General features: G+C 36.5%; 3 protein-coding genes across 3 annotated transcripts in view; 1 reads left to right on the plus strand and 2 right to left on the minus strand.

The window, feature by feature from the left end:
• LOC136804295 (uncharacterized) overlaps positions 1 to 18,631 on the minus strand; it is a 31,138-nt gene extending 12,507 nt beyond the window's left edge. The window contains exon 1 of the mRNA XM_067061003.1: positions 18,554 to 18,631. The gene's annotated coding sequence lies outside the window, so the exon portion shown is untranslated. The remainder of the gene's footprint in view (positions 1 to 18,553) is intronic.
• LOC136804285 (uncharacterized) lies at positions 199 to 7,161 on the minus strand. Its single transcript, XM_067060993.1, has 2 exons — positions 534 to 7,161; positions 199 to 240 (listed from the first exon to the last, which is right to left on the minus strand). Exon 1 carries the CDS (start codon positions 7,159 to 7,161, stop codon positions 1,009 to 1,011), a length of 6,153 nt encoding a protein of 2,050 aa, XP_066917094.1. The 3' UTR covers positions 199 to 240; positions 534 to 1,008.
• Positions 18,632 to 25,196: 6,565 nt separating the features above from the next.
• LOC136804278 (con-Ins Im2-like) lies at positions 25,197 to 27,063 on the plus strand. Its single transcript, XM_067060986.1, has 2 exons — positions 25,197 to 25,543; positions 25,779 to 27,063. Exons 1-2 carry the CDS (start codon positions 25,288 to 25,290, stop codon positions 25,946 to 25,948), a joined length of 426 nt encoding a protein of 141 aa, XP_066917087.1. The 5' UTR covers positions 25,197 to 25,287; the 3' UTR covers positions 25,949 to 27,063.
• Positions 27,064 to 27,289: the final 226 nt, after the last annotated feature.

Raw genomic sequence — 27,289 nt, forward strand, 5'->3', positions numbered from 1 at the left:
CTATAATAATCATTTTCACATGATTAATTTTTTCAAGGTTCTTAGATCTTAAAACATCATCAATGTGAAAAAATTTATTAAAACAATTTATCATATATAAACCATCAAAAATAAGCCCTTTTTCAAAGTCAACCAGGGATAATTTTTGAACTGTATTTTGTGGCGTTACAGGAAATGACGCTGTTTGTAACTTTGTTTGTAATCTTTGATTGATATTTTTGTTGATGTGATGTGTTCAAACTGTAGAAATAAATAACAAAGGTCTATGAGTGTTGTGTTTATAAAAAATAAGTCTAAGTTCAAAAATGAAAATGTCTGAATTCAATGAAAAAGTATAAGTCTGATTGAAAATGAAAAAGTATAAGTCTGATTGAAAAATGAAAATAAAGGCTTGAATGAAATACTGAACCTATGAATCATGTCAAGGCAAGGCCCTAATCTATCAGTGTGAACTGAAAGAACAAAACAAAATGGCTGCCTAAAAGCAAAAACAAGATGGCTGCCAAAGAACAAGAACAAGAAATGAAACCTACCAGGTAGCCAATATAAAAATGCTGTGAATGAATTGACTATTGATTGACTTGAGTTGAAGTTGAACATTGAATTGCAAATTACTTTAAGGTTAGAGCCTTATGAATTATGATGCCATTATGGTCAGTCAGCATGACATGACACAAAATGGTAGCTCTGAGGTGTGACTGAAGTGAGGCCTTAAATAGACTGAGTTCACACTGTGACATGATACTGAAAATGAGGCCATGGAAACCAGGTGTGCCTAACATACTAAAATAAAATAAATGAATAAATATAGCCTAGTCTAGCTAGCCTAGACTAATGGCACACAAATGAGATAAGTTACAGTAAGTATATGATAAATAAACACTATTTCCAAGGTGCAACAAATTTTTGTTTCATGATTTATAAATTAAATTTTGTACTTTTTATTTTTGTTTTTGAAATATATTTTGATAAAATTCACTTTACATTCCCCACCAAAAAGGGAAAAATTTAATTGACAAATTTCATGTCCACATTCTTAGCCATTTCGCCAAGCTCGACCATAAAATCACATTCATCAATAGGGTGAATAATAACAAGACCACGTACTGAACGATTCGTTTCTCGCATGATATCCTCGTTTTCGTTTCTGTATTGAATAACTGCTTTTCTCGGAAGCATGTCATCACCGAACTCCAGGCTTTTGATGATTCCATAGGTATATTGATTTGTTAACGTTGACTCTCGTTTGGTGAAAATTACAACATCACCGATATTGATTTTATCACTGTTGAACCATTTTGACTGTTTCATAAGTTTGGGCACATGAACTAGCAACCAAACTTCGAACCATGAGTTGTAGATTTTTTGATTTTCCTTCATTATTCTGGTTGGATTGTCGCAGAAAATGGTGTTGTCAGGGCATCGTTCGTTATTACGACCCAACAAGAGACGATTCGGGGTGATCAAATCTAGACATTCGAAATCTCCTGTAATGTCACCGATGGCAATAGGAAGATTATTGATTTGATTTGCGATACTTGAGCTGAGTGTTTCCCATTGTAGTATAGATAGGCGATGATTTTGAAGGCTCTTCTCAATTGATTGATTGACCTCCTTGATTTTACGTTCAACCTTTCCGTGCATGTTGTGTCCTTGAACAGGGCATGCATCAAAATCAATGTGTAGGTTCTGCATCAACTTGGATCTCAGGTCATGGAGATCGATACGCATCTCCTTGCATCCCTTCAGGAGTTGACTACCCTCATCGCACAATAGGCGTTTTGGATAGCCATGGTCGCATGAAAATCTTGTGAATGCTTGTATGAAAGAGGTGGTTGAATAATCGTCCATGACTTTTATTTTGATTGCAGATGTAGCACAACAGCAAAATACTATAAGCCATATTTTGACGGTAGTACGTTTGTGACTTGGTGAAAATGACTGATACGGTCCAGACAGATCTAACTGTGTGTAGTAAAATGAGGGAGCAATGGTTAGATTGAAGGATGATACTGGTCCCATTGCCATCTCCACAGTGCGTTTAGCAAGGTATCGACATCTATGGCAATTTCTCTTGATGTGTTTGATGAGCAATCTCCCTTCGATGACATGAACTTTTTTCAGAACATACCGATGGGTTGTTTCGATGCCGGAATGCTTGACGGTGGAATGATTCCAGTGGATATCCATTGAGATGCTATACGCAATTGGTGAATATCTATCCAGCAATGGTACACAAAATGAATCGGTTGATAGATCCTTCATAATATCTGTGAATGCGCCAACAATCGATACACCTTTGCTTGGAAGAATTCTGCCTGTGTAGATTAAGATGCCGTTTTTGTCGGTTGAAATCTTCTCATACTTTGATTTGGAAGTGAAATGACGTACTTCATCTGATCCCTTTCTGTAGTAGTACATCTCAGCATCTGTGATTTCTTCATTGGTCAGAATAATGCTGTTCTTCTGTGATGATACATTCTGTGATGATACAATCTCTGATTTGTCTCGAGCTCGCTTGACAAAATTTCTTACAAAACGGATAACGTAAGCCATGATTCTGATAACAACTGTAAATTTGTGTTTCATTGGATCCAGAAGGTACATGGAATATTCATACCGTTTCTTCATTTCATTGAGAATGCTTTCGGATGTGAACGAGACATAATGGAATGACTTCTCCTTTTGAACTTCTGATTGTTGCTGGGCTGTAAGCTTCAACTGGTCAGCAGATTGTGTTGGAAATTGAGATGATGGCAACCGCATCCATGGTAATCCATTGATCCAATTTGAAGATTGGTCAACATCCTTGATTTGAGCTCCTGGTCTTGTACCAAGATCAGCAATGTTGTCGTTCGATTGAATGTAGGCCCACTGGTCCTTTGATGAAAAGCGATTGATTTCAATGACACGGTTCCGGACCCATTCCTTCAATGGCTTTTGATCGTTACTGATCCAATGTAATGCGATTTGACTGTCTGTAAACTTCTTGGATGATACAACAAGTCCTTTGAATGATCTTTTGACGATTTCACTTGTGTATGCATTCAATAACGCAGCATACAACTCAGCTCTTGGTAATGATGTCTTTTGAACAGTTCTTGTGCGTGAGAAGACAAGTTGACAGGAATGAGAGCCATCTTTGAGACGGAATCGTGCATAGATACTAACACATACCAAGCTTTGACTTGCATCCCCAAAATCCAGAGTTTCGATTTGCATATCGACAGCATCCTTGGGTACGATTGATCGTTTGAAGCGGATGGATCCAATTTCTTGCATTGTTTCAAAATGATTGAGCCATACTTGTCGCAGCTCGTTGGGCAGGACATCATCCCATTGAAGTTGTCGTAGGTTTAGTTGTTGGAGGTCTAACTTCATTGCAGCCACAAGAGGTGCAATCTTGCCAGTGAGGTCGTAGATCTCTGCAACCTTTGAGATACATTGACGACGTGTGAGTTTTTCAGGAATGATATTCAATCGATCTTGATTCTTCTTGCCTCTTGTCTTTTTGGAGAAGTTCAGTTCAGAAATGTTAAGTGATACCTCATCTGTCTTTGGATACCATTTCAATCCTCCAACGATAATTGATTCACCATCATCAGTGAGGTCTGTTAGCGGATCTTCGCCAGTGAAAGTGACTCCTTTGAGACGGAAGCCTCCATGACCAATGACATATTCAAATTCATCTGCACGCTGATGGGCGATCTTGATTGATTCTTCTCCTGTTAGACAATCATCGACATAAACATCTTCATTGACGATGCGATAAACTTCAGGATATTGATCTTGAAATAAGTAGGCAATCTGACGAAGTCCTCGCTCCGCCTGATTTCCGCTGGATCTGATTCCATAGATTAGTGTTTTGATCACTTTTTCCATTGGTGTCTTTGATGAGTCAAGTTCTGGGTGCCAAATATAACGCTGATAGCACCAATGGTCTGGGTTGAGGTGGATAGTGTTGTACATCTTGCATACATCGGTATGTATGCCAATTCTATGAGTTGACCAGCGTAGCAGTACTTCTTGCAGCTTGTTTAGATTGTTGCTTCCTTTGGCAAGGCAGTCGTTTAAGCTGTAACCAGATGCGGTAGGGAAGGAAGCATCAAATACAATACGACATGGTGTGCTGAGTGAAGTTGATTTCCAAACTGCACGCCATGGGATGAAGTTTTGAGTTGAGTTTGCGTGAAGTGATTGACGGATGTCTTCTGATAAGTTGCTGACATAATCCACAAAGCCCATGCTCTGTAGCTTTGCTTCAGACTTCAGGATATCTTCCTTGTCTTTAGAGTTGCGATCAAGTTTCCTCAGCTGCTGGTAGTAGATCTTCTGTGCGATTGATTTGTTTGGGGTGAGCTTGACATCAGCCTCTTCGATGAATGGCAGTTTTGCTGTGATGGTCTGATTGTTGGTATCAATTGTGATGGAAGAATTGATGATTTCTTGTTCTATCTCCTCCCTGATGCTGATTGCTTCTTGATGGCTTGATTGCTTGCAGTCCTTGCAGCTTCTACAATTGACACAACGATAGGTTATTTCTGAGCCAACTGATTCTGATGTGTCAAAATGCTTTCCTGGATGAGAAGGCAGGACAGATAATGATACGTCAGGATCAAAATTTGAACCAGAGTTGTACAATCGGAGTTGGCTGGTGAAGAATGCTGAAGCTCCTGGTTTGTCAGCAAAGAAACACCGATGGATGCTGGTAAAGATAGGATGCGGACCTCCTATCACTCCTCTACCACCGTTGACGTTCTTGAATGGAGATTCGTAAATTGCTAAGCCAGAATGAAGTTGATGTATCATCTTAGGGTGATAACGTAAATAACGCATACCGATCATGAGGTGCACTTCTCCTCCAACTACTGATGATGGGATGGGAAGTGTCTTTGAATCTCGACCAGAGGTTTGATATGATCTTTGGATGTCTTGAAATGGTTCATCGAGTGTGTAGTGTGGGAAGACAGCAGTGATTTCTTCCATACATGTGCCAGACATTGATGCCATTTGACCATTGTGCATGGGTATCTTGACATTGTACGTACCATAGGTTGAGTGAGTTGTGGTGTTACCAACACCACTGATTTCAATGGATCGAGATGATTCTTGAATAGCCAGCGGTCCGAGAGATTTCACTGCAGAGTGCTTGACAATGAAATCAAAGCAGCCATTGTCGAAGAAGATTGTATATTGACGATTGTTGATCAGGATTGATTGAAATAAGAAGATACCTTGAGGAACGTCAACATCATTTATTGGGTTTGATTTGAAGCAGGCATTCATGAATGACAGGCTGATCTCCTTGGCAAATGTTGGTAGCCGCAGACTTCTAGTGCAACGTTCCTTGTACTTCTGCAAAACATCTTTGTTGGCTTGAGTGTCCTTATGTTCTTCGCATACAAGAACATGTTTTCTTGGGATGTCATTGTCGTGGGATTGATGTGGACAAACAAAATCGTGTTGGCAGCGTCCCTCTTTGTGTTTGCCAGTTGATATGTCAGCCCCTGGATAGAGGCATTGGAAGCAGTAGCCTTTCCCTTTGAGTAGTGAAAGACGTTTGGCTGGTGTCAGTTCCACGAATTGCTTGCAGGTGTGGTACTGGATGAGTCGTGTTCCTTTTGGTCCAGATGTTGATATGTGATCTGTTGATCCATCGGCTGAGTTGCAGATGGTGCATGTTGTGGTTGATGGTGAAGGCGGGTTGGAATTGTATCCTCCTCGTCGATTTGTTTTGGATGAATCTTGCTTAGACTTTGATTGGTCTGATGGTGGTCTTTTTGACGAGGATTCTGATGGACCCATGATGATCACCTTTTGTTGTTGTAGCTTCAGTTCTTTCTCTAGGAATTCGACCAATCTCTTCCATATGACGTGAGGTGAGGTGCTTTCATCCATTGTTGATAACCATCTTGATAGGCGAGAATCTCCGAGCAGTGCGTAGATGCGTTGAATACCGTCCCCATAGTAGAGGTATTCCTGGATGTTGTGAGTATCCGCGATGAGAATGAGATCTTTGATGAGGTTGATGACTTTGCTCAATGCGAACGCAATATTGTCTGCGCCCTTGATCTTTGAAATATTGTCGATGGTGTTGAGTTGATTCAACTTCCTAGTCAGTAGATGTTTAACGTCTCCGTAGGCAAATTGAAGTTGTCCCCAGATACTCTCGATATCGGTAAGACTTTTGACCATGCTCAGAGCAGGGTCTTTGAGATAGTTGTTTTTGAGCAAGTCAGGTAGCAAATGTCGAGGTGTAGATCTCTCATGAAGCTTAACAAAGTTTGATTTGAACGTATAAAAATCGATACTGGAATCACTTGAGCCGGAAAATTTTTCGAGGCGAATGTTCAGTTTTGATTCAGTAAAAGACTTAACTTTGTAGACGTCACGGTCTTTCACAAGTTTGAGAAGTTGAGTGGTGTAGCTTGACTTGGATTTCAGCAATGAATCGTATTGTTCACCAAGGTCCTTAATTTCAGTTACGTCCTTGGTTTCTGAGACTGGTGTTTGAAGAATAGATTCATACCTCTCTGCAGCTTTGTCGACTTTCTCAGCTTTTGATGATAGTTCAGTTTTTAACTGGATAAGTTCATTGTCAGTTAAATCATTAAAGGTAATATCAAAATCCTTTTTGAGTTCATTTATAGTTCTTTTCAACTCACTGATTGCAAAACGTCTGGATTGCTCCTTGAAATTGGTGACGTCCAGAGTGGGTTGAATTGATTTGATATCTGGTTTGAGGTTCTTTGAATCCTTGAAGTATTCCTTGATTGCAAGTAGGGTGGCATTAATCTCATGTAATAATTCAGGGTTGCTTTTGGCTTTCTTCAAGATCCCATCAAGACGGTATAATTTATTTCGTAGGGCTTGAAGTCGCTGGATGGTGACTGAGATGTGATCTGCATTTTCGGCAATGATGGGATTTTCATCAATCAGGTCAAGTGCTTCATGCATTAAAACGTGTGCATCTAGTTCTGTATCTTCTATGGAACGAGACGATTGATTAATTGATTGAGAACTTGTGTTTGGGTTAGACGACTCATCGGGTTGAGACATTTCGTCGTTTGAAGTTGGCGTCAAATAGACTCTTTGACCGGTTGAGTTGAGTTGTGAGTAGTCAATGCGCTTGATAGTACGTCTTGACCGGTTGGTTGACATGTGAATCGTTGAAACGTTGGTAACTGTTCAATGCGTTCTGTTTGAATGTGGCGTTACAGGAAATGACGCTGTTTGTAACTTTGTTTGTAATCTTTGATTGATATTTTTGTTGATGTGATGTGTTCAAACTGTAGAAATAAATAACAAAGGTCTATGAGTGTTGTGTATATAAAAAATAAGTCTAAGTTCAAAAATGAAAATGTCTGAATTCAATGAAAAAGTATAAGTCTGATTGAAAATGAAAAAGTATAAGTCTGATTGAAAAATGAAAATAAAGGCTTGAATGAAATACTGAACCTATGAATCATGTCAAGGCAAGGCCCTAATCTATCAGTGTGAACTGAAAGAACAAAACAAAATGGCTGCCTAAAAGCAAAAACAAGATGGCTGCCAAAGAACAAGAACAAGAAATGAAACCTACCAGGTAGCCAATATAAAAATGCTGTGAATGAATTGACTATTGATTGACTTGAGTTGAAGTTGAACATTGAATTGCAAATTACTTTAAGGTTAGAGCCTTATGAATTATGATGCCATTATGGTCAGTCAGCATGACATGACACAAAATGGTAGCTCTGAGGTGTGACTGAAGTGAGGCCTTAAATAGACTGAGTTCACACTGTGACATGATACTGAAAATGAGGCCATGGAAACCAGGTGTGCCTAACATACTAAAATAAAATAAATGAATAAATATAGCCTAGTCTAGCTAGCCTAGACTAATGGCATACAAATGAGATAAGTTACAGTAAGTATATGATAAATAAACACTATTTCCAAGGTGCAACAAATTTTTGTTTCATGATTTATAAATTAAATTTTGTACTTTTTATTTTTGTTTTTGAAATATATTTTGATAAAATTCACTTTACATATTTTTTGATTGAAAAAATCTTTTGAATTTTTTTCCTTCGCATTTATGACGTTTTAAGATCGAAGATTTGCTGAGAAAATAAAGATTATAGCATTATTCTACAAACAGTTGATCTTCTTCTTCTCTTCTCTTTTCATCTTCATTTTCCCATTATTTTGAATGATAATATTCCACTCCGGAATATCTATTTAACGAGCACAAAACCGCTATATAATTTGAATTCTATCAAAAGTTATAGCCTAATTTGTCTCTGCTGCAGATTATATTAAGACAGACTAATGCACTTAGATAACAAAACAAATGAAAAATAGAAATGAAAATATTTCAAGATATTTGGATATCAATTCAAAGCACTTGTAATGTGCCATGAGCTAAGGGGAAGCATTTTCATTAAAATGAAATATCGACACGGTCGTTAGTAGTTTCTTAATTGACTTTTCTCTGTTGTTTTTCGTCAAAGCAAAGTCTTTTTTTGAAAACACTGGCAGTCAGTACACCCACAGTATTACAGCTCCATTTTGGATAAAACGGCCCGAAATTTCCCTTTAGAAAGAATATCCTGAAATGGGTTTATACAAACACTGCAATAGAATTCAATAGAATGAATGCAATAGGAGATTTTCCATTCCCATTCAACTCCTTGATTCCACTCCTAGTAACTTTAAAAGTAGGGACAAAACACCTCTGTTTTGATAAATTGATCACCCTTCTATGATTTAAAAATTTAAAAAAATAAACCCATTATGTATTCTATGACTGTACTTAATAGATCTTAAAAACTTAATTTTCCTTAAAAATATGTCCCAAAGATGATGGAGAAGTTCTTTTACAAAATTAATGAAGTTTTCAAAATACGGGCGGGGCATTACACAATTTTCCCTCTGTATTAAAAAACGTTAGAATCGAAACGTTGTTATTTCCTTAGTCTATCTTTTTGAGTCGCCATGTGGTGAACATAAGACTAATTATTGACTTGGAAAAACATGAGAAATCCTTATATAGAATCTTATCCCTTTTGATCACATGTTAAGATTCTTTTGACGATTTCTGAGATTTGACGTGAGAATTTGACTATTTATAAAAAGACCAATAAAATAAAACTGCCACTCCATTTAGCTTGAAAAAGCCTATAGCTAATATAGAAGCATCAAGGATAACGAAGGAACTTATTTAAAAAATATTTCAGCATAAAGTAAAACCTCCAATTAACAGACGCTCTAAAAGGTGGACGCCTCTGATTAGCCGTCAATTTTATTTTCCCCGTTCATTTACCAGTCAAATTCTCATAAAAGTTTCCAAAAGGCGGACACTCAATAAGCGAACCCTCTAATTAGCGGACATCGACGGTTAAATTGGTCACAGACTTCAAAAAAAAATAGACAAGATTGATTTATCCAAACTATTTATTTTTTAAACACTTCAAATCTTCATTGAAAAAAATTGCTTATAAACGTTTTGGAGCACTCTGTTTATCTAGTCGGCGAATTTGCTTACCTCATAAAAATGATAAATTTTAGGGACCTCAAGATTACTATGATTCATAAAAACTAAATTGTTACATTTGAATAATAGGTCTCTTGTTCTTCCATATTCAAGTGTCTCTAGGAAAGCACCTCGGACCAAAAAATTAAATACTTAACCCCTTAATAATAATACCCTATACAAAATTAGAGCACAGAAAATTGAAGGTTTTAAAAGGCGGGTACTTCTAATCAGCGGACACTAAACCTTTTCCCCGATGGTGTCCGCTAATTGGAGCTTCCCATGTAGATCATTTTTGTTGGAGTAAGAATGTTCCAGATTGTAATATTTACCAATTAGTGAAATCTTATAAAAACTCCAGCTCGTCCCGTGGTGGAGGACGCTTACCTCAGTGACTTTTTACCCTATTAGCCCCAGGGTGCTGGGGGTACACTTTCTTATAAGAAGATACTCTATGAGAATATTTATGATGAAATTGGCTAAAAAATTAAGAATAACGGCATCATGGAATTTGGAAACTGAACCTAAGCATGCCATCCTACCATTAAATTTCCAATAATTCCCCCAGCAACGCTAAATGGTTCCACAGAATGCCAAATTTTGGTTGAGGCGAGGGCTAAATCACTCGAAAAATTGTGTTCGAAATTTATACAAGAAAGCCTAAGCGGCGTAAAAGCCCAGCAGTGTTGGCAGTGTCAACATATTTTTGTCAAGCAGTTTAATCTGTTTCTTCATCATCTCCTCGGTGACGAGTAATCTTCTAATATGCTAAATTTTAGGAAAAAAGTCCTGGTAAGGGTCCTAAATCTCACAAAATTTCAATTTTTCCTCCGATTTTCAAAAATCAGGCGTCATTTCGAAAACCTAGTAACCATACTCCTCCGGTGCAAGCTGATAAAATCCTCACTACAGTCATTTTAAACAGGACAGTTACACATGCGTTTCTCTCTGCAAATCATGAATCTCAATGAGGCTTTCGTGCTGGTAAAAGTACAGTCGGTATTATATTTGTATTGCGACAAATACAAGAACAAGCGCGTGAACTAAACAACAACCTCTATATAATCTTCATTGATTTTACTAAAGCCTACAAGACACTCAATAGAACCGCTCTCTGGAAAATTCTTAATCTAAATTTGGTATTTCTTTAAACCAGTTTGGTGTTATCACTTCCTTTCACGCGGGCATGAAAGCCTCTGTTCGTGTTGGAGATGTCTTCGTCATTTTCTGATGTTTCTAATGGCATGCTTAAAGGAGCGGATTCTTTGCTTTTCGGATGTATGTAACGGAATCCAACCAACACGCCAACATAAAAAACAATGCAGCACTTAAGGAAATTGCAATGAATAAGAAATACAGTCACAAGTGTATCGTTGGAGACTTCAACTATAAAGATATCAATTGGGAAAATAGGTCAAATCCTCACCACGACACGAAGGAAGACGAACAATTTCTCGAAGCTTTAAGAGACTCCTTCTTTTACCCAACACCTGATTCTGACAAAAGAAGAAAGCCAGGTTAGCATCTCCTATCTTTCACCACTTAATTAATTAAAGTGATCACATTATTCAATCATTTTCGTTCGAATGTTATCTTGAAACAGAATGCATTAACTCTTTAAGTTCCAATGACAAGTATATTGGTCATAGGCTATGAAGGAGAGCGAAACCCTCCTGTAATGCCTAGTTTAACTGGATTGGGTTCAAGCAAAAAAAGAATCAAAAGTGAGTCTTTTCAGCGAGATTTTAAGCTGACAAGTAAAAAAAAAGTGCAGAAATTTGACAAAAATCCACTTTTTTAAGATTGTGACCGTTTTTTGACCATTTTTGGTCAACAAGTGATCCAAGAACCTCCAAATTTGGCCCTGCTTTACTTGATTCTGTCTTCCAGCGAATTAGTTTGAAGTTTTACTACTGCGCACCTTTCTATCATTCAGGCAGATGCTTAAATTTCCCTTACCTACCCCCCCCCTTAGCCGCCGTCCACCCCGCCCTTTCTAAATCGCTCTCTAAGCTATCCAACGATTTATGAACAAGCTTCTAACTCCTTTTAGATCCGGAGAAATAAGTCTTTAAAGTTTGAACTAGCGATTTTCTTTAAAAAACTTAGAACAAAATGACCGTGGCACTTAAAGGGTTAAAACTACAATAAGGCAAATTTTAAAGCAATGAAAGGACATCTTGAGAACTCTGTTTGGGTTACAGGTTTCTATCAAGGAGCAGAAAATGCAAACGTTAATGATTGCTGGAAGATGTTGCGAGATAAAATTCGAGCTTAGGAATCGGTACGTTCCTCGTACGAAGGGAAAACATGTTTACGGAAAAAAAGGAAGTTTTGCAATCGACCAAGACATTTAACAAAGCCTAAAAGAAAACATCGCCTTCATCGCAATAGGATAAGAACAATTGGTACAACTTCGGAGCAGAGAAATAGTACCCTGAGTATCAGAGTTTCCAAAGAATAAATCAACCTCTGACGACTAATTATAGAAATTTTATTGCGCATGTGTTAATCTAATCACTGTAGAAAAAATCAAAGATGAAGAGCAAATATAACCATATTTGTATGTCTAGCAGACTGTATCGGTATGCCGTTTACTATTACCGAATTCCCCAAAAACCTCCAAGTGTAATCGAAATGAGTTTCTTTTAAAAGAAATCTTCTACATGATTTCCAAATGTATAACAGTAAATACTCAACTATTATAATTATGGTAATGTTACTTCAATGGAAGCGAAATAATAGACAGATTGTTATGTTATGACTCTCCATCACAAGAGAAATGGAAAGGGATAGAAAAAGCGTTTCTCTGATTATCGAAATGGTATTTGGCGAGCTGTTCTCAAGAAGCTGTTTTTCTATCACTTTCCATTTCTCTGCTATCGCCGATTCTTGAGATGCCTTGGAGATGCTTAACTGATTGGTTATTTTTAAACAATAGGGATGATGCGTTCTTTAGAAAAAGTAATAAAATCGTTTGTCTCAACATTTAACGACCAACAGAGTCATCAAAGAACTTGTAAAAACTCCAGCTTGACCCCGATTCTTTTCTAAAAAATATCTTTACAAAAAAACTATTGATGACATTTCTGAGTTGTGTTTTCAACGACGGGAATAAAAATATCAACTTTGAACTTAATTTGAACTTAATCCAAGATCTTGAATTGTCATCATGGTCACTTTTCTCTGCGTTGATTGGTTGCTGAATAGAATCTCGATTGGTCGGCACAGGTCAGAATATGATTTCGGCATGTGCTTTTCACGGTAGAGAAACAGAGCTATTTACACTACTGCGAGAAACAAGGTTACAGGAAAGATCAAGCGAGAAAGAAGAAGACTATAAAACGAATTTGTGTTCAAGCAAAAAGAAGCCCTAAGAAGTTTATATCGGAACAGCATATCCAGAACTAAGTGAAGACCAAATCGGGGATTTTCCCCCTTTTGCTTGATCCAAATGATAAATTATCACTTCGTTTTACTGACGAAGACAAAGCTGACATTCTACAGGATCAGTTTTGCAGTGTTTTAGGAATGAACCTGCTGGATCACTGAGTTTCCATCACGAACATAAACAAACGTAGCATGTTAAGAAATGGACTGAAAGGTTTGAATCCTAATAAATCGCTAGGACCTGAAAAGATTCATCCAGTCATGCTGAAAAATGGGTCTTTTATATAGCCGTTCCTTTACCATTCTATTATGTCCAAGGCCTTAGTAGAAAGTAAACTGCCGGATGATTGGAAGACTGACATGTGTCCGCGATCTACAAGAAAGGAAAAATGAACCGTGCAGAAAATTACAGGCCCATTCAGTCTAACACCAGTTGCGTGTAGAGCAATGGAAAGAATCCTAAAGGAACAAATAATTGAACACCTCACGAATGAGAAATTGCTATCAACCCAACAACATGGGTTTATGGGAAAGCGATCGACAGTGACAAAAAAGCCTTTGACAACGTTCCACATCGCAGATTGCTAAGAAAACTCGAAGCGTATGGTATCAGAGGAATGGTACTTGATTGGTTGAAAGGAGTTTTGTCCGATCGTTACCAATATGACTGGTTGTTGACACTAGGGAAATTCTGGAACATGCAACATGTAAGACGAGATCTAGCTGGCTCTGTCCTAGAACTGTCGGAATGATTATCGATAGTGAACTGAATTTCGAAGAGCATATCTACACCAACATCAAGGAGGCTAACTCAATCGTTGGATTGATTAACATAAGCCTCGACGTCCTTCCTCCCGAGATGCTTTGCACACTTTTCATAGCATTTGTAAGACCTCACTTTGATCACGCACAAGCAGTTTGGTCTCCACAGCTGATCAAACACTCTGATGCAAGTGTCCAACGTAGAGCAACAAGACTTGTCGGTAGAAACCATTCATACGAAGAACGTTTACAAGTCATGAACCCTTAAGATCCAGTGTAAAATCGGAGATATGGTGGAATTTTAAAAGCATCTTAATGTCTATGATAAACATTCCCTATGTCAGAAACTCGTTCATCGAAATCGATCTGCATTACCACCGGCATTAGAGGATACCAAACGAATTCACTTTACTGCAGGAGCATTGATACGTGGAACGGTTTTGGAACCAATGTTGCAAATGCACCGTCCGCAGAGAATTTCAAACTAGAACTGATAAACGAATGGAATGATAAGATCTATAAATTGTAAAGATGTAAGATTGTTTCATAGAGGTCAATAGGCCTGAGAAATACACTTCTCTATATTGAAAAATTGCTTCATCTTCCATTCAGGAGTTGCGGATCCAGCCCCTGGATCAATGATCTTCTCATCTTTGATTCTTTGAATAGCAATGTGATCGAGACATGTGTGATAAAATTCTTATTGTCCGTCTCTACAGGTTAACATTCAGAGAAAATTAAAATGTGGTTCCCACGATAGTAGAGGTCACTAAAAAACATTTTAAAGAATTTGTAAAATCTTATCACTTCTTTGAAGATGGTATAACAGGCTAATAGCCGTGTTATTTTTGGAATATAATATCTGTTTTATATATCTGAATTAAATATATATGGAATAGTATCAGTTGCTTTTTTTTTTCTTGGCCAAATATCTTTAACATTTAGAGTCTTTTCAAATCTCCCGGATTCAAGTGAATGATGAGGAAAAAAATTCACTTTGTTTGATATGGTTACTCCTTTGACTTTTTTAATTAATATTTCAGGAAAAAAAAACAATCCAACAATGACAATTTTATGGTGGCTTATGTTTCTTCTTTTTAACCAATCGAATGCTAGTTTGACAAATTTGGCAAATTTGGATTTTTCTTTGTCAAATATTGAAACTTACGTTACACCAAGAGCAAAAGAAGATGTAAACACATACAGCCAAGTTTGGGACAGTTTAATCTAAGATTCTCTAAACTCAATCATCGAACGATGAAAAGGAGAATTCCCAGGTACAGATATTGATGGATGGATGATTTTGATAGCTTTAGTTATCGATATTCTTGTAGATCCAAAATATGGAGTGACGAGTCCAGCAAAAGACATTTTCGAACCTTTAGTATTTGTTTCTACACTCATATACCGGCCCGAATGACTTCATTTGTTCGACATTCTTTTTCGTTCACCCATGGAATTATTATAGACACATGTTCAAGCCTTGTCAGCAGTAATGGTATTATTTTTCACTCTCCTTTAACCATTAAATCATTTTTCGCAGCATTTTAATTGTATTTCTCATCAAAATGCACTGTCCAATTTCCCAAATGAGACTCTCAATCTTCAGTTTATCCTTAAGTTATCTAAATAACTCTATTTCAATCCATTTTTGGATGATCCATTAATGCATGTCTTGGTGATTTTATCACAGCAAATGTTTTTTTATCTTGAAAAAGAATTTCCAGTCGTGACGGTCTCTGAGCTCTGATGTCTGCAAGTTTCCAGAATCCATTTGAATGTCATGGCATTTACTTTCATTGCAGGTCCGGATATGTAAATCCGTTAATCATGGTGATACAGCTCGCTTGTTTCATTCAAGCATTTCGTGGGCGACATATACCAAGTGTTATGGACGATCGAATGGCTTTGTTGAGTGCTTCATTTGCATCTATTATTATGTTAACAGTGATGTTTGCCATTGGAAACAAACAAAATTGTTGAAAAGGAGCTGTATCAAAACTTAACCATTGTTATCAATACCTTTGTCATGTGATTTCTGATCTACGGGAAAAAGCTATCAGTATGCTATTGTACCCGGAACAAAATATAAAGAGCAACGTTTGATGGAAATGAGAGAAAGAGTCAAGAAGAAAATGAACAGAAACCAAGCAAGTGACGCAATTACACCTGGAAATGATATACATGAGCTATCACTCTAATGAACAGACATTTTATGGATAATGAACTTCGTCAAAATTACAGATATTGATCATTATATCTGTATTTAACAAACACTTCTATGAGAGCTATGAGCCTTTCAATAAACGGAACAGTATTCACTATCCTAAGGAAATCAGTGCGCTTACCTGACTCTACCAACTCGGAAGTTGGTAGGAAAATGCATCCTCGCGTGTCGAACCTGACAAGTACTAGCACCCACACCACAGAGTCGGATATATCTCCCGGCACTCTTGTATCAGAGCATGATACCCGATTCTCCTCACATGACATAACTAAACTGAAAAGAAACTTTATGAACAAGGTCAAAGCGTAGTCACAGATCTGAAGGGCGAGAGAGGGCTTCAAATTTACGAGGAAATAATTTCCTAGCAAATAGTAGACTTTGCTAGTCTGAGATAAATCACTATCTAAGAAAAAGCCAAAACTGAAGAAAATTCACCACACGACAATGCAAGTATTTTGAACTTTTTAAGGTTATTGGGCCATTAAACCATTGAGATACAGCATCATAACTGAGTATGTGGTTTTTAAAAGTTTAATTTTAGATGTTGTTGCATTTTACTTTTTAAGGTCATCTTAGTAAATCCTGCTACCGCCGAATATTTTAAGGCAAAACCAAATATACTTTCTTTATGAGCTCCCATCCGCTCTAAAGTATCTCGGTAATTTGAATTTGTTTGGTACCGTATCGACCCTTTTTACGCCGGCCTTAAGTAGACACCGACAACCTTCTACACTGCCGCTGTAGGACCAAAAATATGGTCCAGCCTTAAAAAGGTTGACAAGGAAGTTCGATTGATAAAAATATTCAGAGTAACATTGAATTATCGTAAAGAAAGTAAGGAAAGGTTTTCTCAGCAGAAAAATGTTTTTTTCGAGCATACAAAAATTATACGCCAAAATTACAGGCTAAAAGATATGATTTTAAAAGATCTTTTGCAACTGTTTGAGAAAACTTGTCATAATTTCCCATCTTAAGAAAGTAATAAATTATAATATACAGTTTCCACTCTCAAGAAGTCTGTACTGGAGACAGTCGCCTTCTTTAACTTGTTTGATTGTAGTAAATTTTTGTACAAAACAGACACATTTTGTTTATCAGTATGAGTATTTTTTCAAATGAATCGCTTTCTCTGAGAATAAGACAGTCGTGTCATTTTCAATGCCATGCCAACAATAACTAATTCTCGAAAGGTATAATTAAATGGTTGAATCTTTTAGCCTGACTTGACATTTATCAAAAGACAATACAATTTCAAAAGTGTAAAGAAGTTATTCTTATTCTAAAGGTTGAAAATATAGACCTAAATATTTTATAGGTGGTAATTGAACGTTTACTCGCACCTGTATTTTATCAAGTAAAGTTAGTGCACAAAATTTGAGCAAAAAAATTACAACTTAAAAAGGCGTTACAGAGAGAGTCCTAATATCGGATCTGTCAAAGTCTGATAACGTCATCAGGTAGCAATGACCTTATCTGTAATGACAAAACTCTATCACAAATTTCATTTTCACGCTGTCCAAATATCATGAAAAAACCCATTAATTATAACACCCCCTCCCCTGCTCACAGACCCGGCAGAATTTTTTCAACCAGTGGGGATAAAATTTCTCAAGTCTAGGGATTTCAATTATTTTGTTTTCAAATCAGAAAATTCAGTGGGGATAGGAAAAATAGTAGATATTTTGCAGTAGGATTGGTTTATTTGATTATTTTCAGTGGGGAAAAAATGGCGGATAATTTTCCACTGGAAGGGGTCCCAGTGGGTCCGTGAGAAGGGGTTGTAGCATATCAAAAGTTGTTAAAAAGGTTTGGTCAACCGGGTGCGCGAGTGATGAATATGACATCATATTTTCTTTCAAACTTTGACGAGTACTTACTTTTTTGCAATAATATTACTCAATAGAAAGGTTTAGATGCTTCAAAAGAAGTAAACAAAACAAAACAAACTACTTGCCACCTTCTTTCTATGAATCATACATGTCTTACTCATACACGTTTTTTTATAAGAACAAACTATATAAGAACATAAGGCTTTGCCGACTCTAAAACAGTCAGTTTCTTAGAATAAGGGGCAAAAATGCTCAAAAATGGTGAAAAAAAGAACATGCTAAGAATATTATTAAGCTTAAAACTAAAAAAGTCATGCTCATGGCAAAAGCTCCTAAAGGTCGAGCTTTAACGAAGTATACACAATATTTAATACAACTTTACAGCTGAGAGACCAATATTTTAGATCGAATTACCGAAATATTCGAATTATAAAAGTTGAAAAGAGAGGGCGAGAGAGTCAACTGCAATCACTACGAATGTCATTTTCAAAGAAGGTCAGAGCATTTTTCAGGCTGGATATTATGCAATATGTCTTGGATGGAGTCAAATGAAAAAGCAGGCTATAAACAAGCCTGATGGCGTGATTGGCGTTTTTCAAGTGATTTCGTGATTTAAGACTTTAAAGTGCGTGATTGCATGATCGGAGGAGCCAACGTGATAAACGTGATCGTGATTTAGAGTTTTTTTTTGCGTGATGATTGCGTGATTTGAAACCCTACCTACCTACCATTTCTGTAAAAATTCAGGCCAGGCTGTTTTTGAGGACGGGAGGTTTGGGGCGGTTTATCAAAACAAAGTTAATAAATCGAGATCTGAAATTTGAGTACCTCATCTGCACTTTGATGATATTGGATGAATCATGTTGGTCATTGCCAATTCACGACACCACATTGAAACAAGTCATCTGATTTGACGGCAACATACGACCCTATGGTAAATGAATCATGAAAAATACACACCACAAGGGACTACAGGGATGAAATAAGTCTGAACTTCAGAATTTTAAGGCTTAAATTCTCTTAAACCTGCAGCGGAACAAGAAAAATGTACATTGGATATAAAAATTACGCATTTCGTAATCTGTACGTATCTCATGCGTATTTTGCCAGAGTTTAGAGCTTGGTATCTAGACTAGATATGAAAATATAAAATACCTTAGATAGGAGTGTGGAATTACCTAAAGCATTTATCAACGAAAATCAAATAGGTAAAACTGTTGTGCAAAACTATGATAGAAATCCTCTGTTTTAAAAACAGCTCCGGAAATGAGAAACCCACTCATTCAACATATTTTGGCCACCACGCGGGTTAAAAAATTGAGAATGAAATCCCACATGGCAGACCTTTGATTAGTTAACTTTCCTCAAGATTTTTTAACAAAAAGTTCTAGTGTTATGGTCTCAACTTTTGGTTATGTTATTTTTCCTTAGCAGACACAAGTCTTAAGCGTGGGTAAGTTTAGTAGCGGATATTAACTTTTGTCAAAACAGCAGTAAACAAAAACAATCGCTAAAAACTACAGTGAGAAAGAACGGAAGTATATCTAAAAGAAATTGCTAGATAGTTGTCGATTTTAAGCGTTATTTCAAGGATCGATGAACTAAACTCACAACAAAAAGCTTTTCCACACTATTATCCTGGAAAGAAATATTTTAATTACCTAGGAAACTTGGATCTATGGATCGGTGTTCTGCCGATACTGTATTACCTCACATGTGAAGCTCTGCAAAATTTCTCTTTAGAGGGTGGCAACCTTTTCAAAATTTGAAATATCTATTTTGAAAGACCTCTTAAAATATAAGAAAAATCTGATTTTGTATCATAGTTTAGTTTTTTGCCGGTTCTCATATTATGAAGATTGATAAAAGGTCTCAATTGATAGTTTAAATTTCATTATTACAAGTTTGAAAGGATGAAAACGTTAAAATGAGTGAGTAACCCGTAACCCTCTACTTTTAGCGCCGTTCTTTGGAATATGCTCTTTAGACGGCGACGTTAGAGGAAATACCGTAGCTAGAAATTTTTTAATCAATATGTAACCTTGCGTTACCCGGTCCAGCGAGTTGCCCCACCCTCGACCCGAGGCCTTACGCTATTGATGATTCTGATGGACGCGTTGACGGGAGATGTAAGCCCCCTAAACTATTTCTCCAGTTTTACGGCACCAGCCTCTTTACATCGCAGAATCGTTTAACGGCCCTGGCTCGCGAGGGTGTAAGTTGCCAGGGACAATGATACTCGGTTTTTCCGGCCATTTATATCTATCATAGCTGTCTTTGATCCTGAGCAAGTCAGTGTCACGGTATCACACCCAGGTACGTATTTTTTGGACGTCCAACAGGATGATGACCTTGTTTAAGTTCCAGAGAAACAGATCACTGATGAGCTCATCTTTACTTCGGAAGCAGTGGCCTGCAATACACAATCGTCTTTCGCGTTTTAACGTGGAGGGAGATTGTTGATAAATTCCCGTAAAGCTGCTCAATTTGAACTTAATGCGAATCCTGGAAACATTTTTTTCCACGTCAGTCAGTGTTTCCTCAATCAGTTTTAATATCAACCTACACCTCTACGTTTCTCCCAACACGAATAAATGCATCTAAACTATCTTCTGTTTCCTTAGACGGCGGCAAATGAAACGCCTGTCCACCCACGGATATGTTTAGGGAGAGTCTTAAGGCTTAAAATATTCATTTGGGAAAAATGTGGTCAATCACGCCACAGGAGTAATAAAATCTGCCAAATATTGGTTTTTTGAATTCAAAAATATTTCTTAAAAGCGTAGGAAGGAACGGTAACGCTAAAATAGGAAAAGAATATGACAGAGTTGAATAAGGAAAATCAACTCGTGATGTACATCGCTACAAGCTCCAAGCAAGCACAAAACGTTGCTTCAATGTTTCTATAACGTTATATTGTGAAAGTTAGGTGTTAACATTTAATGTTTTGTGCAAGCTGGTGGGCAATTCAGATGCTTTATGCAACGGAGTCTTCGTAAGAACTAAAGAACCAGTACTTAGTTACAATACACTACTGAGGCCCCTAAGCGGTTTTCGTGATGACGTGATAGGGACCTTTTTCTTGCGTGATTAAGTGTTTAGGAATTTTTTTCTTCGTGATTGCGTGATCAGAGGTCAAAGCGTGATCGTGATTTGAAAGATTTTTGAGCGTGATGTGTGATTTGGACTTTTTCAAAGGGATGCTTGATTATCCAAATTTTTTGTTGATTTTTTGTGATCGTGATTGAAGACAAAAAATTGCCTGATATTGTGATTAGACTTACCGCTTGGGGCATCACTACTGGAAGGTTTTTTATACCATAAACATCAAAAATAATTTTATTTTCTAAGATATCCTCCGGTTAAAGATAGGCTTCAACTTAAAATAAGTATTTCTATTTCATGAAAACCAAAGTGAAAAATTGTTCAGATATTTTTGAAAAAGCCTCTTCCCGAATACCAATCAGGTGGCTATGCCTCTAAAATGACGTCTCTGAACTGGCTGAGAACGTCAATGCACGTAAAATTATGACATTATTTGCTGCCTCATGACTCATGTATATAAGATTGCATCAACACCAATTAGATGAGGTGATTTGGAACGGTAATTCAATCACCTGGAACTCCATTTGTAATACATTGCATTTTATGAACCAATCATGTGAATCTCATTAGCATTTTGAATTATAGGCTGTCACTTTTGATTTCCTTTGCGATTGCAGCTCTATTAAATTTTCCGGTTATTAGTGGTTTGGAGTTTTATAATGATTGTGATTTCACAAACACAACGACTGAATAACGGTAAACGGTAAATTGGATGCCACACTGTCACAAACGCTTGGAAAGATTACCATTAATCCATTGATAATCAACTTTTTTTGACAAGAAAATATAGCCTTGGGGTAAGAGTCAAGATTATAAGATTATATGGGAAAATAAGAAAGCGGAAATTTGATATAACAGAATGGAGCAGATAGGAGTGGTCCAATATTAATCCTTTGTTGTAAATGAACCTAAAAAGCACAACAGGCATTATTCTTTTACCGTTCGATTCATCCATATAAGGACCTATACATTCATTGTTTTCTGCAAAACAAAAAAAATCTGGTAATATATTTTCCTGATGTTGTTCTTAACCTGTTTATAGGTTTTGTCCAAAATTGAATCTGATATTCGTTTAAAATTGTTGCCAAGTGTTGTTTCAACGTCTTTCTTACGTCCACCTAAAAAGCACAACAGGCATTATTCTTTTACCGTTCGATTCATCCATATAAGGACCTATACATTCATTGTTTTCTGCAAAACAAAAAAAATCTGGTAATATATTTTCCTGATGTTGTTCTTAACCTGTTTATAGATTTTGTCCAAAATTGAATCTGATATTCGTTTAAAATTGTTGCCAAGTGTTGTTTCAACGTCTTTCTTACGTCCACCATAACGTTCAACGTTAAAATCAACTTTATTTACCATCTAAGAGTCACTAAAGGGAAGTGCTGAATGAAAGATAACAGGCTAGTTTTCTAAGAATTTCCATCGATGGAATTTCAATATAATCATTTTCCTTTGGATGGTTTTGTCAATTTCCTTCGGTGACACCAAGACTGACAATAGCATAAATGTAATAATTGTTCAATACCAAAAATTACATGTAGGAAAATGAAGGAAATTTGCAAAGTAAGTATACTTTCGATGCCTTATCATATCCATCGTTGATGATTTAGGTATCAAACCTACTTAAAATCTTAAGCTGAAAAAATCATTGATAGTGTATGGTTAGTTTTAATATGGATTTTTTCTACACTGCTGTAATATTTGTTTTAAAAATCATCATCGTATTTGGATCAGATTAAAATCTTTATAGATACAGTAGAAATCTACCCTGGCGCTTTGACGCACACGTATAGTAGGTCTTTACCATATTTGCTAATTGATTATCCAAAATCCTTTTTTGTCAAAATCTAAACCAACAGGACAAAACTGTATATCACTTTTACTGTGAAGAGATTACAAGGAAAGCTCGATATAAAAAGGGTTGATTTTTTTCTTATTTCCACTGACGAAAACTTTTAAGAGAAAGGGCTTGACAAGTTCTTATTTTGGAAAAGAAAAAATAGTAATGATGATGTTTGGGCGGGGCAAAGGGTATATACGTGATAACGTTTTTTCATTTCTTACATCCTATCACGCTAAGCAATTGTTGTTAAAGGCACAGCGTGACTGTGACTATTACATAAAAGTTAAGGAAATCTAAAATCTCTTCTCCACCTTAAAAGATTTATCAACCAGTTTTTTGGTTCAAAACGCAGCATGTGCAATCAATTTCAAATCAAATTTGAGATGCAAGAAATTGCTATTACAAAACTGTCTAATTCTTTATGTATCTTATGGATTAATAAAAAGCAAAATTCTTGCAAATAAAAATGAATTTTAGCCTACTGCTGTCAAATTCATGGTATGTCGCTCTGTTTGATCAGCTTGTCAAATTGCCCCCTTTTAAAGAATAGATCACGGAGATTTCAACAAAATCAATTGTTCGATGTTGACCAAATTTGAGTAGAACAGTAAAGCAGTGTCAATTAATTTTTAACCCTAACAATAAAAGTTCGCTCATTACATATGTTTTACGTTATCTCGGTATAGTTCTTTTAAAGTATAATGCATCCAGACCAAAATTTTGGAAAAGCTTAAGTGACCTGTGTCGAACATATGGCAAACTACAGCATAAAGTTGTAAACATTCAAATCTTAGCAAACGTAGATTTGCCAAGCAAATCGAAGATCGAGGAAATATAAAGCTAGACTATTGATACATAGTTTGCCTGTAGATATTGCAAGCTAGATAGAGGACTGTGTACCCAAAACGATTCCCTCGATGTATTTTTGAGTTTCCCTGTACTGTGATCAAATTTGTTAGAATTGGCGGATGGGAGTGGACGTTAACTTTTCCAGCTCGAAACAAGATTCTGTCGGTTAAGATATCATCAAAGCTTTGCACAGCGATTACAAGAAAACAAACGATTGTATTGTGTTAAAAAGGTCAAAACCATTGACAATGACATTGCATAAAGTCCGATGCTTATGTTGAAGAGAAGCGGTACCATCAAACACAATAAAGATAGTATTGTCAAACGATTTTTCACAAATCCAAACTTAGAAAAATTGATCATTTGTTTATCGATTTGTTGACTTAACGGTTCGAAAAGCTTCTTTTCTCTTGACGTGCGACCTTTTACGCTCCTGTGTTTACTGCTACTAAAAATGTCAATTTATTTTTGAAAAATGTGATTAATATAACCAATGGTCAATCACACACTTGAGTTTTGATAACGTCAAGATATTGATGACTCATTTGGGTCATCAGAATAGATTCAAAGCAGGATTCAATATTGAAAAAACACAACTCGAGAGTATGAGATTGAAAAATCAAATTGCCTATCGGGAAAATCGATGAAAGGCATGAAAGGTTGGTATATCTAGAATAGGGTATAACATTTTAGAACTGTTGGAAAAGTTATTCTAATGGTAGGCACATTTAGAATACACTCTTATTTTTAAAAGAACCAATTTTATAAGAACAATGAGGGTCGAAGTGTCTTAAAAAATGAGAACATCGTAAGAAATATGCTGGGAACTGCTGAATTTTAGAAAATATTCTGAGCAAGGTTCAACAATTTTCATCAGTGTATCATCAGATTGAAAGAGAATTGCACCAATGCCGCTCAATAACATGTATTCTAAACCCATTGGAAAAGCTATTATAAAGGTAGGAGCTTTTTCTCAGATTTTCTTCTCACTCAGCCTACTATAGTACCTGACGTCTTTCCCCACTTCAAACGGAACTGGAAAATTTATATCCTTTTAATAAGTGTCACTGTAGGCCTACGCTGGAACCTGTAGAGACTTTACGAGGCGCCCTTTAAAAAATAATGAAGTAATTCACCACGATAATGGAAAACGGAACATGCGCTACGACAAACAATAAGACAAAACAAACAGCACTGCCAAACCTCCCTCGTGGGAACAACTAAAGTGGTTCGCTAAATTGTAACAGTACTCCCAACTGTCTTTCTTTCTTGTAAGAATAATATTAACATCATTTTACTTGGAAGCTAAAGTCGTATCCAATTCTTATATTATTCGATTTTGGCTTTTTGAGTGTTCTTAACAATTCCAGTCTTTCTATTCCGACTTGAATAATTGGAACATTTCATTTCAGTGTAGTAAACTCCGTAAATATGTTTCAAATTGGTCAAGCTTCTCATTTTTTCTCATTGTTCTAATTTATTGTTCTCACAAAAAGAATTCATTTAGCAATCAGTTATGACAGATATAATAAAAAAGAAATTATGACGGTGGAGTGTGGAGGTATGTTGTAATCTCTATTGTTCTTGACCGGTTCTAGCACACGTGGGATTTCTCTTGAGACATGCGATGCGCATATAAAAGCAACTGAATACTCGTTAAATTCAATTAGTCAGTTCAGTGCATCGATTACGAGCAGTCATAAATTCCCATTCAATCTATTACTACGTTTTAATTTGATACTTACTCCAGGGAATAAAAATGGAATCGACATCAGTGATGAAATTTTTGATTCAAACTGCATTATTATTGGCTGTTTGCAACGTTGTCTACGGCGACGGAAATATGATTATAACGGCGGCAGGCAACGTCCAGACGAATGAAATCAAAACAGGACGCACGTTTAGTTTATGTGGAGATACGTTTGTGATGGCTTGGAAATACATGTGCAAATATAAACAACATCAGCGAAATCGTGTGGAGAGTTTCAAAAGAAGAAGCAAGCGTGCTATCGAAGGTAATTTTCATTGTGAATTTTTATTGTTTAATTTTAAAGCTATGCTTTTTTTCCGACGGCCTGCTTAACTTCGTTAGGCGATTTCAGCGCCTTGCTAATTTGTTCCTATTCATTAAAATGAGCGCTAAGGCTAGAATGCCGATGCTTGCATGCTTTATCCACTGTTATCACTGACAAAGTTTAAAGATCTGTCAGATTTTCTTCCATCAATTAAAGGTTTTATTTCCATTTTCAGATTTCACGAAACCGAACATCAACAAAAACTTGGTATCAAAAACTGGAGCACTGTCCTTCTTGAAAGCACGGCACCGTCGGCAAGCAGTGTTCCGAGGTACGGATAACGCAAATGAAGAATGCTGCTACGAATCATGTTCATATGGTGAAATTGCTGAATACGATTGTTAAAAGTGTATAGTGAACCAAGGAAAGGAGGTCCTACAAACATTGTTGTTAAATCAACGATATCGACGAGCCAAGGAAAAAATTCCTGGACGCGACTTAAAAAGATTCCATAGAGAAGTACTGGCGATTCAAAGAAATTCTTATCATCACGGATATGAATAACACGGCGACAGGTTCTTAGGAGCCGACGACATCGGCACAACGTCAGAATAACGTCTAACGTCCATGAAGTCCGAATCCGCTGAACGAACAAGTAACAGCGCTTTGTTGCAGCTGGTTTGAAAGAACAATAATCACCAGCTGAACACGGAATATCCATACCGTTATGAGGATATTAGTTTTCTTATGATGTGCCACGGAGGAGACTTTTAAGAATTCTAACGGTCCTCATGTGAGATGTAAGAAGTGACATAACCGGATGTCCGATCCTCTACAAATATGATATTCATAAAGAAATCAAAAAGCTGTCAGACGAGGGGGATACAAAATTCAGATCACTGTCCCAAAAATATCAAACTTTTTTTGAAATTTGTTCGGAATAAGGAACTTATTGTCCACGACATGTTGTTTATGTGAAAAGACTGTTTTGACATTTTCGAACATTCCAGTGGTATATTTGGAAAAACAAATTGGATACGAAATGAGAAATTTATCGAGTATGTCGATGATGAAAAACTTCTAAAGGAAACACTTCAAATTTTGCAAACATCGAGAAACACAACATTCCTTTGGAAGAAATTTGAGATTTTTGAAAACAAATTTTCCCAATCTGAGTACAGACTCAGAAAAAAAATCTACCAAATATGAGCCGGAGAAGAAAAATTATTGAGGAGCTGAGGACTTTATTTTTATAAAGCAACATAAACAAATTATATCGTTCAAGGGGGAGGGAGGGGTCAGAGTTAATTTTTAACACAACAGTCACGTTGTTTCAAAACAGAAAACCAAACTATGTATATTTTTTTATGAAATTTCAACTGTAAATATTATATTGTGCTAAAGATTGTGTATATTAGCAAGGAAAAAATCAATTTGTATATATTATTATACCAGAAGTTTATACATTACATTATTACATTAATTAAATTATATGTTATACATTTCTTATGAATCAAGTACGGTGTCCTTGCATTCTCGATTATCTTGATAGTTCCTCATTGCATTGTTACTGTCCGATTCTTAGAGTAAATTGATCCCACATTCAAGTTAGCCTTCCTTTAACAAGTTGGAAACATGTTTTGGGGTAAACCATCCTTACATAATACTCAATCAGAACTAGTGTAAAGGTAGAGCATTTGGCTACGTTGCGCAAGATTGTGGGTTTAAACCCTTGCCGGTCATACA

This window comes from Clytia hemisphaerica, unplaced genomic scaffold, assembly GCF_902728285.1.
Source record: "Clytia hemisphaerica strain Z4C2 unplaced genomic scaffold, Clytia hemisphaerica genome assembly, whole genome shotgun sequence".
Lineage (NCBI taxonomy): Eukaryota > Metazoa > Cnidaria > Hydrozoa > Leptothecata > Clytiidae > Clytia > Clytia hemisphaerica.

Bases quoted from the DNA above. Each gene is read 5' to 3' on its own strand.
- LOC136804278 (XM_067060986.1), top strand. From the start codon at position 25,288: ATGGAATCGACATCAGTGATGAAATTTTTGATTCAAACTGCATTATTA. The intron at 25,544-25,778 runs GTAATTTTCATT...TTCCATTTTCAG, and splicing joins AAGCAAGCGTGCTATCGAAG to ATTTCACGAAACCGAACATC.
- LOC136804285 (XM_067060993.1), bottom strand. From the start codon at position 7,161: ATGTCAACCAACCGGTCAAGACGTACTATCAAGCGCATTGACTACTCA.